The sequence below is a fragment of the Terrapene carolina genome, unplaced genomic scaffold (genome assembly GCF_002925995.2).
Source record: "Terrapene carolina triunguis isolate 2854851 unplaced genomic scaffold, T_m_triunguis-2.0 Scaffold14933, whole genome shotgun sequence".
NCBI lineage: Eukaryota > Metazoa > Chordata > Testudines > Emydidae > Terrapene > Terrapene triunguis.
Genome location: NW_020679284.1, coordinates 1 through 10,489, shown reverse-complemented (window position 1 = coordinate 10,489; position 10,489 = coordinate 1). Strand labels below are relative to the sequence as shown.

Here is a 10,489-nt window from a genome sequence, read left to right as displayed (position 1 = left end):
AATTTATTAGAGCATAAGCTTTCGTGGGATGCATCCGAAGAAGTGGGTTGTAGCCCACGAAAGCTTATGCTCTAATAAATTTGTTAGTCTCTAAGGTGCCACAAGTACTCCTGTTCTTTTTGCGGATACAGACTAACACGGCTGCTACTCTGAAACCAGTTTTGCTATACTTCTTTTTGCCAATTTGAGAAAGGAAAATGTATTATTTGTAATTTTAAAAGGCTTAGGGTGACTTAGTTGATTTCAGTGGATTGTTGTAAAAAAAGGGATACCTGTACATACTTAGGCAACAAGGAACAAATGTACATCAGTGAACTACTGACAGTACTGTTTAACACCCATTCCAATACATTTGAGAAGACCTCTTTAAAGAGACTAAAAGTCTCAGTCTGCTGTGCACTAGTAAGTGTCAGGAGCTCTTCTACAACTCAGAAATACAGACAGCATAAAACAGTCTGTAATAATTTTTATGTAGCTAAGAAAGTGTCATGTAACATTGTCATGAATACTTTGTACAAGCAACTATATGCACTGTACCTGTTCCTGATAACAGGTTTTAATAAGTCAAAGTTTTTATTTAAATTTTTAAGTTTCTACATAAATTTTCTACCGTTCAAATGTGACTCGAATTCTCTCTTCACTTCCAGAGTGGAATTTATCATCTTTTTCATTGAAATACATCTCAACACACAACTCTTCAAAGTCATGAAGTTTCTTTTGGTCTTCTTCTGTTAGGAAGAGTTCTAATGAAAGAGAAAGCAACAATTCAGGAGATTAGTAGGCTACGCTACATCACAAGTGCTTGAAATAAGTAGCCACATTGATCAATGAGATGGGGTAAATGAGGATGCTCTCTAGAGCTGGTTGAAAAATGGGTTTTACCCATGGTGGAAAACTTCAACTTTTTAACAGGGGGGGAAAAGTTGAAAACTGAAAATTTTCAGCAAAACACAAACATTTTTTGGCTGGAGACCAAAAGTTTCAATTAGGAAATCCCACGGAGGTTCCTCATGGGAGTTGTAGTTTGGGTACCTCATGTTGCCATTCCCTTCTTTTGGTTGGGCTCCCTGGCTAGACTATATCTCCCACAATACCATGGTCTCTGCTCTTGCTGAACCTCTGTCCACAGTGCATCATGGTAAATTCATTTTCTGTTTCTTGGGTGTTTTTATTTTTTAAAAAAGTTGAAGTTTTCCAAGGAAATCAGTTACTATTCATGAAAAAATGTGTTTAACTGAAAACCCACACAGTTTTGATACAAAAAAATATCCAACCAACCCTAAAAAAAGCCATGAAAGTAAGATGTCTTTGCAAGATTTATTTAAATCTAAATGGAATTAAAACAGAGTGTAGAAATATAGCATTGTATAAAGTCAATATTTTTAAAACTACTTTAAAACAGGAAAACTGGACCAGTGCTTACAAGGAACTACTACTAGCAAAATGAAACAAGAGTGTGAAAAGACAGTAAATAATGAAATATATGAAAATAATCAGTAAACAAGATGGGAAGAAAAAAAAAAACATTGACCCTCATCAGAAAATTGGACACACTGATAAATAGGGCAAGGGACTATTTTATTTTACCTACACACAGTGTAATGCAAACAGGCAGCTATTTTCTCCAAGTTGTCCACTGCATTTACATTCAGTTTTAAAATAATGGGACTCTAGTGCTCAATTTACCAATATTAACTCCAAATGCTAAAACAGAAGGATTATTTTAATTGATATGGGACAGAACTGAAATCTGAGGCTTGGCATAGAATGTTACTGGTAACATGGCAGTAGAAATTGACAGATAGAAGAGTTGTGGTTCAGTCCCATAAAACAAGACTTACAAACTAAGTTCTTTTAAGGTATTTGTTTTATCAGAATGCAAGAGTGCTCAACCACTTTAAATTAGTTAAATCAGTGTTTCCCAAATTTGGGACACCGCTTGTGTAGGTTTGTTTACCTGCCGCGTCCGCAGGTTTGGCCGATCGCGGCTCCCACTGGCCGCAGTTCGCTGCTTCAGGCCAATGGGAGCTGCTGGAAGCGGCAGCCAGTACGTCCCTCGGCCCACGTCGCTTCTAGCAGCTCCCATTGGCCTGGAGCAGCGAACCGTGGCCAGTGGGAGCCACGATCGGCTGGACCTGCGGACGCGGCAGGTAAACAAACCGGCCCGGCCCAGCCCGCCAAGGGCTTTCCCTACACAAGCGGCGTCCCAAGTTTGGGAAACACTGAGTTAAATGATAATAAAATATACACAAGTATATGAATTAAACATTATATTGTGCTCTCTGTGCATTATAATGAAGAGTAGTAACCAAACAGTAATTACCACTTTCTTGATAACTTATTTTAATAACAGAAAAACAAGAAAAACTAATAATTGCTTGGATAAAATTTGTTCTTACTTGGTCCATCTGAAGTCTTGTCTTTCTTTCTTCTTTTACATATACAACAACATAAGGAAGCCATGTGACTAAGAATAATAAGAGGTGGAGGCAGGACAGGTTTTTCATGGTAGGCCATAATGAAATGATAGCGCTGATACTTCCATACGATGTTTGAAATTGCCTTTACTTGTAAATACACATTGCTGAAGGGGGGAAAACGTAAAAATGTTTTAACACAAAGATTTTAGACGTTAGTTACTATCCAAAGCAATTTTACTACCTTCTGAATTTTACAAAGGCATAAATGTAGAGAAATGTACAGATTGTACATAACTGTATTTTCACTTTACTGAAGAAGTAACTCATTACATTTTTAAATGGGATTTAGAAGTGCATCAAGGGAAGGCTATATCAATATGGCAAGAAAGAATTATATTCCCCTCACACTCAGGTTCATTTGTGATAAACCGTAACATTAATCTGTAGTAATTTCAGATTAAAAAGACAGGAAAGTTGGCCCTATAAATGAGAGATTTCTTCTCTCTCACAAAGTTTGTTTTTTAAATAAAAACGTTGTGCATGTATTGGTTTTAATATGAAAACTTTGGAAGAGCAACAGGGATCCTCTCCAAAGCAGATGAACTGTTAGACCAGAGACTACGATTTCTTGATATATTGCTAGGGATAAATGTGTCCTTTTTGTTACATTGCAACTAGATTGCAATTTTATCATTGTTTTAGAAGACCTATTTTTAACCTAATATCCTACACCCTGATGGTAGAGTTGTTCTTTCAGCTTACAGAATATTACAGTAAAAGCTTTTATATCTGGCATGTTGGGGGAATGGCAGGTGCCAGTAAGTGAAAAATTCCAGTTACTAAGAGGGAGGGAGTTTGGGTGGGGGGACTCTCGGAAGGAGTTTGGGTGTAGGAGGGGGCTCGGGGCAGGGGGTTGGGCCATGGGTGGGGGACAGGGTGCCGGATCTGTGTGATGCTCACCTCAGGCAGCTCCCCGCAAGCAGCAACATGACCCAGCTGTTCCTAGGCAGCTCTGTGCGCTGCCTCCGCCCACGGGCGCCGCCCCCGCAGCTCCCACTGGCCACAGTTCCCGGTCAATGGCAGCTGCGGAGCCCACGCTCAGGAAAGGGGCAGCGCACAGAGCCGCCTAGCTGCACCTCCGCCTAGGAGCTGCTGGGACACGTTGCCACTTGCGGTGAGCTGCCTGAAGTGAGCGTCACCCGGATCCGGCACGCCGAAACCCTTCCCGTGCCCCCCAAACCCCTGTCCCAAGCCCCCTCCCATGCCCAAACTCCCTCCCAGAGCCCACGTCCTGCATCCCCCCCTCCTGCACTCCAAACCCCTCGAAGCTGTTCCTCCACCTACGAGCAGCAGTGACATGTCGCTACTTCTGGGGACCCACACAGACCGGACTATAACCTGGACTTTCAATGAAGATCAGAAATGCCGGTTTATAGAGATTTACGATTGGTAAAGTGCTGGATAACACAGCTTTTCGTGTATTTGGGAATGGTGTTCAGGATATTAATAATCACATGATTTTGCCTAATGGTTATTTGTTTGTGTAGACTGAGCTGATAGTGATGAAGTCATCAGGATCTGACTTCATTGCCCTATGCTTGTTGTCATTCTATTCCTTATGGACAACTCTAACCACCAAAATTCGCAACTATGTTAGCAGTCTCATAAATGCTAAGGTCTGAAGCAGTGGAGAGAACACAGCAGGGGGCATATGTTTAGCCTCTCATCTCTAGGATCCCTTCTGTAATGTACTAAGAATAAGTCTACTGTGCAAATTTAAGTATCATAACATAACTGGTGATCACTGGGAAAGGAATAGCTATCTAGTCATAGTTACAATAATTATTTGCCAGTTGTTTGAGGCATTACAGAACTAGCTGCAGCAGTTTTGTAACTGCAAGGCAAAAATGCACATATGTTGGCATGCATATTTGTTGTGACTGTATGTGCAAACTAGATTAAACACACAATCAGTTAAATGTTTAACTAGCCAGTTGCACATGCAATCATCCTGTCTGCATGCACAAGTGCAGTTCACGGCGTGTACACACATACAATATCTCTGTAATTTGTGCAAATCTGGCCCCATAAACGTAATCATTGCTTGTAGTAGTTACTGTAGTAAGAGCACAATCTGAACCACCTAAAGCACACCTGCCCTTTATTTAAAAAAAAAAAGAAAGAAAGAAAAACATCTAATCTTATTTCTTAAATTTGCAGCATGCAGTTTCTTAACAGGTATAAATAAAGCTCAATTTTTATGATTAAAAATACCGTCGGAACACTTTTATTGACTGAGAAAATGCCAGTTTTAATTATAAAAGTCTGCATTCTGTTCTTGAACTAAAATAGATGCAAAAAGCCTAAAGTCAAATAAGTTTGACAAATCAAACTTTTTTTGTAATGTTAGGTATGCAGATTCAGATGTAAAGTCAGAAATGTAAAACTTGTAGAGATTTGTTTCATGTGTAGGCATAAACTAGAAACAATGACTTGTTACAGATAAGTGTTTCTGCAAAAGTACAGCAGGACGTTACTAATCCATACATGTTACACAAAAATGGCACTCTTTTTGCACTTTCTAGTAACACAAGAACACAAAACAATGCTATTAAATCTTTGCTGAGACTTCATTGTATACTAGTAAACTTAGTATATTTGGAAAACTAATGAAGAATAAAATTGAACTAAGCTTATCAAGTTAAATTTAATGACATTACAGTTTACCATCTTCGCTTTTTATTAATTTTGATTGCTAATTAAACTGCATTAATTTGCAACAGGTTCCCCGGTCAGTGTTAAAGTAAGAAATTTATAAGTAATATTTAAGTAGGAATTTTTTTTTTTAAATTTACCTTTTATTTAGTATAGATCATATTTCTTAAAGTACTACACAGGGCACCATGCCCTGCCACCAGGTAAAAACAAGAATACAAGAAACTACATTAAAACATCAATGTGACTCTAAGGCACTTCCATTATGTTTGTAGTTCACTGTGCCTTCAGATATGTCAATTCAGTGAAAGAATTACGATTTCGCTGTAACATGCTATTCAAGTTATTAGTAATATAGATTTGCTTCATGCCTCCAGATAGAGTTAGTGCAAATTGTACTCCCCTGTGCTTGCAAGGTCAGCTGTGCCAGCAATTTTTACCTGTAGACAGGACAGAATGTTGTACCTCCTGGCATTCTGTCAGAGAAGAGCAGCTTTTAAACTTCAGCCAGGACTCCACAAGAGTCCTGCCAGTGGAGGATTCCAGACAGATGCACTGAATCAGCCCATCTCCCTCACCAGACCTATATACTTTCTGCGTAAAGCTAGCTGGTTCCAGGCCCAACAGTGAGACCAGGATTGTGGAGATCTTGCACTGTTGTGTATTGCCTGGTTTGTAGTTAAGGGGGGCAAGGGAAATCATTTCTCCTATTCCGCTTGGTCCCTTCCATCAGAAGGAAGTTCACTTAGGTCAAATTTCATTTTTTCAAATTAAAATTACTGGCTGAATTTAATGTGGTCTGGTATACTAACCCCCCTAATTATTGCAAATTGGAAGCAGGCCCACCAATCATGGATTAAGCAAGTCTTCAGTTTTAATGAGCTGTGTACTATTATAAATGCTTTTTCAAAATAGTTTTTAATGGATTAGAAAAATAAACAAAATTTGATTTTAAACTTCTCTATAGCTATCCCTAGCCAAGCTCTTTATTTAAAAAAACAAAAACAAAAAACAAACAAACAAAAAAATAACGTTTGCACTTTCGAATAACATTCTGGATATGAAGTTATGCCAGTGGAACAATAAACCCAAGAACCAATTTTGTTCTTTTTTATTTTTGAAAGGAGAGGAGGAGGGCAGGGATGCCCTCAAATTCTCCCTCCCTTAGCTTTCCCTCTGTTACATTTAGCCTCCCTGCAATTTTGGGCTGGACACAGTGCCTTCAGAAAGCATAGCATCATGGCAGGGTGTATCACAATCCCTCTGCCCTAGGAGCTGGGCAGACAGTCCCTACAGTGCTGAAGAGTAATGGATCAAGATTAGCACCTGAAGAACACACAGCCACCAAACAGCAGGGCCTTCCACTGCCATCAGGCCATCAAACTATTTTTAGTTAGTTTATTCACGTTAGATATGTACTTATCACCAGATTAACAATTATCTGAAAGTAACAATATACTTACTTGAAAAATGCAATAAGGAGATTAACCATAATAATGTACTGTACAAAGAGGTAGACAGCTTGAAGAAATGGGGTCAGCCATGTTCCAGGTCCACAGAGACGGTTAACTTGTGAATCATTTGCACATACTTTGGTGAGAAAACACAGAGACCATATTTTCTTTTAGAGAGGACTTTTAATACTTATAGCAGATATAGATGCTGAAAGAATCACTCAAAGATTGTGCAATAACTAGCTGTATGCATCTATCCTGTAATTTGTTCTTTTAAAAAAATACCATTAGGAACAGTTTTAAAAAAGTTACAGGAGAGAGAGGCATCCTGTAGTTACTGAGTGGTCTTTATCAGTTAAGTAAAATGCTTTTTCAGCTCACAGCAACAAAATCTTGGCACGATGGTTGCATATGCGATAAATACAGCTCTAGGATTAGCCCAATTGGAAGACACTTCCCCTTTTGGCCAAAAAAGGAACAAAAGTTCTCATTCTAGGTCATGTTTAAGCTTTTTTCAGCATAAGCAAGACAAAGGGTTCCCTACATTTGGACATCTGGGACTTAAATGGGTATACCTCAAGAAGAAAAGGTAATTCAATACAACTAACTAAATTCGTGTTCATCAACACACCTCAATCTATCAGCACCTGGAAAAAAATATCCTTAATCCTTGAGAGTCTCCATAAATTGTTCTAAAATTGCATCATCTTACCATCAATTTCATATGCATAAACTTCACCAAAAATCATCCAGTATGGATGAAACACAATATCTCTAGCAAGAGTCCAAGACGGTGCTTCATTAGGATAGAGTATTGCCTTCCTGGGAACACCAAAACTAAGCAGTACAAGTGCCATAATCACTACAATGTAGAACATGTTGGCGACCTGTTTAAAAAAAGTTCAAGTTAAGAAAACTCAAAAAGTTCACCAAATAAAAGCTTTGGCAATTATGGTTTCAAAACACTTGTGTAATTACTCTGTCTCCAAAATATATCAATATTTAACTTTGTGTGTATCTATATCTATATATATCAACAAATTTGGGGGTTAGCAAACTGAGGATAAGAATTTATTATACTTACTCCTTAAACTAAAAAGAATAAAACATACAATTCAGTTTTGCAGCAGTTTGACATGCTATTTTAATTCTTTTTATTTTTAAAGTACTGTATTAACCAGCACTGAAGTATACCCAGCTTCCATTTGATTAAAGCTGGCTTTTATACAGTTATAGCAGCAATTTCTAGTGCAAGCTTAAGGAATTTTGTGCATTTTGCAATTTTAAGCAGTTTTTGAGGAATTTATAATGGGGTTAGAGGATTCAGCCAGCTAAAATTCAGCACAAGACCACAAACCGTCATCTTCAGTTTTTCCTCCCACCAAACTATTGTACGCTCTTACAGCTTGGAACGCTGATTTACTGTACCCACCATTCTTTAGGAACGTGATATACTCCTTCTCCCTCCTACACTCTCTGTGAGGCTAAGCACAGTATAGGTAGTTTTCCCAAGCTCGGAAATTGAGTGTGACACAGAAATAGAACCAGGGCATACATCTTACTCCCCTAGTTCCTATTTTATCATCAATCAGTTCATATATCTCACAGTTAGATGATTTTATTTCCATTATTCACTATGGCAGAGTTATTTAGATGATCTTCATAACTCCTAACACTCTGTGCAAGTTCCAGATGCTATAGAAGAGGGAATGTATTGAAAAATTCAGTTTATGCTGTCTGATCAGGAGGAAGGAAATCTGCTTTAAGACTTGATTATTTGGGGAATCTGCCTATGCACAGTTTATGACTCATATTTGAGATTATGAACTTTGTATATTTGTATATTTATCTTTATCAAGCTGCAAACTCCATTTTGAGTATAAGGTTCTGTTTTTGCCTTCCTGCTGCCTTTTTACCCCCATCTTGGCTAAAATTCCAAAGAGTGGTGTTGCAAAGGGCTAACAATGGAAGGACATTAAACTTGGATGATTATCCGTTTAAATCGAGCACTCTTGGACAAATAGAAGGCTGCCATCCAGGGTAAACCAGTTTTCAAATCTGAACTTGAGGGGGTGATAACTAAGTAACAGATCACCTGGTAGAGGTCTCTGATCACCTGATAAGGCTGATCAGTGAGTCACCTGACAAGGGGGCTGGAGGCTATAAAAGAAAGGGTTTCTCATCAATCATCTGAGAGACAAAGGGAGAACATGAACAGAAGGGTACTGACTATGTGAGTCTCCCTCTCTGACCTCATGTTTCAGAGGAGAAGCCATGAGAAGCAGGAGAAAGGGGCTTGGGCATTGCCTTCAGCCCCAGGCCCCAGCAAGTCTAATGCCAGCACTAGCGACCCTATTACAACACGGTTGTGACCCACTTTGGGGTCGCGACCCACAGTTTGAGAACCGCTGATTTAAATCCTTTTGATTCCATAAATAAATTGAAAGTCTCTTTCCTTTAAGGAATAAGATCAGTAAGGCAGTTAGCAATAGAGCAGAGATTCCCACACTGTGGCTCACAACCACCTTGCCCTTCCCATATTGATAAGTACATGGGAGGTTCTGGTATGGAACAAGAACTACTGCATTAAAACAGTGTAGGGACAGAATATACAGAAACCCCAAAAGAATAAGAGTAATATCATCCTAACCCTACAAAAGAAAAAAAAAAAAGAAGCTAGATGGAAGGACTGCTGCCTTTCCTTCAGTTCTGAGAGATGTTTGTAAAAGAAGAGCAATCATAGCACCTATTCAACAAAATGGATTTTCTATACATCAGAAGGGCAGATATCACAGACTATAACCAAATGTTTGGGAAGCCACGCTCACCCCCCACTGTTCTGAGGATCTGTGAACAGAAATTATATCTTAATTAACCCATTTGCACATTTTGATTTGTGGAAAATTACCTCAGAGGTATGTTTTCAATAAAACAAAACTTACCATTTTGCCAATCATCATGACATAAGGGCCAGCCTGTTGATTTACAGCTAAAATATCCAGTAATCGCACATACCAAAATATTATATTTAGACAGTATGTTATTCTTCCAGCAACAAAAACATAATTTTCTCTGTAAGTATTGTCACCAAAGTTCCCTTTTGCTCCAAATCTTAGTGCAAACCCAATGAAGAAAGTAACAATGGCAATTGTATCACTGATGTTGAAGTAATCACTGAACCACACTTTAATCTTCTGATTAATTTTCCCAGCCTCTGACATAAAGATCTACATTAAGAAGAAGAAGAAGAAGAAAACAAGTATCTTCATATTTATCTCGTATCAAGACCATTGAACCATTTGAACATTTTATCAGTAAACAAAATTTTTATCAGCATGTTTGAGCATGCTTCCATGTTAAATTGATAAACTCTAATATAAAAATATTTAAAGGTCCAGATTTTTAGATTTACATATGTGATTACCATAACTGCATGTACAAACACAATTCCACATTAAAATGTATCAGTTTGATGGCTAACTGGTCATTTGTGTGTACTTTTATTGAGAGTCTATGCACAATACCATGCACATTTTTTAAAGTCTCAGCTCTGCTCTGAGGTTACCACTTGCAGAACAAATGTGTTTCAGGACGAATGCTAAAAGACCATTCATTTTCATGTTTTAATGGTACTTCCGTATGACTGCTTAAAATATACCACATCCAAATCCATTAGCCTTTTTTGAATGACGAGGGATTTGATTATTGTAGTAAATTATTTGTTATATAAAAAGGAGATATTCATAATGCCTTTAATAGGATAAAATAGCTTAAAATGCAGATATTAATCAGTGCACTATAATACTTTTAATCTGTATCACTTACATCAGAGGTCGGCAACCTACGGCACGCAAGCCGATTTTGAGTGGCACGCTGCTGCCTGCCGCGGTCCCGGCCCCC

At 38.3% G+C, this 10,489-nt stretch overlaps 1 protein-coding gene across 1 annotated transcript; it reads right to left on the bottom strand.

The window, feature by feature from the left end:
• Positions 1–610: 610 nt before the first annotated feature.
• Positions 611–9,816, bottom strand: LOC112102542 (transient receptor potential cation channel subfamily M member 7; the record flags this gene model as incomplete). Its single annotated transcript, XM_026661687.1, has 5 exons — positions 611–743; positions 2,400–2,584; positions 6,599–6,725; positions 7,302–7,476; positions 9,532–9,816. Coding segments are annotated over 5 exons (905 nt in total), but the record flags the coding sequence as incomplete, so codon positions are not given.
• Between the last annotated feature and the right edge of the window lie 673 nt (positions 9,817–10,489).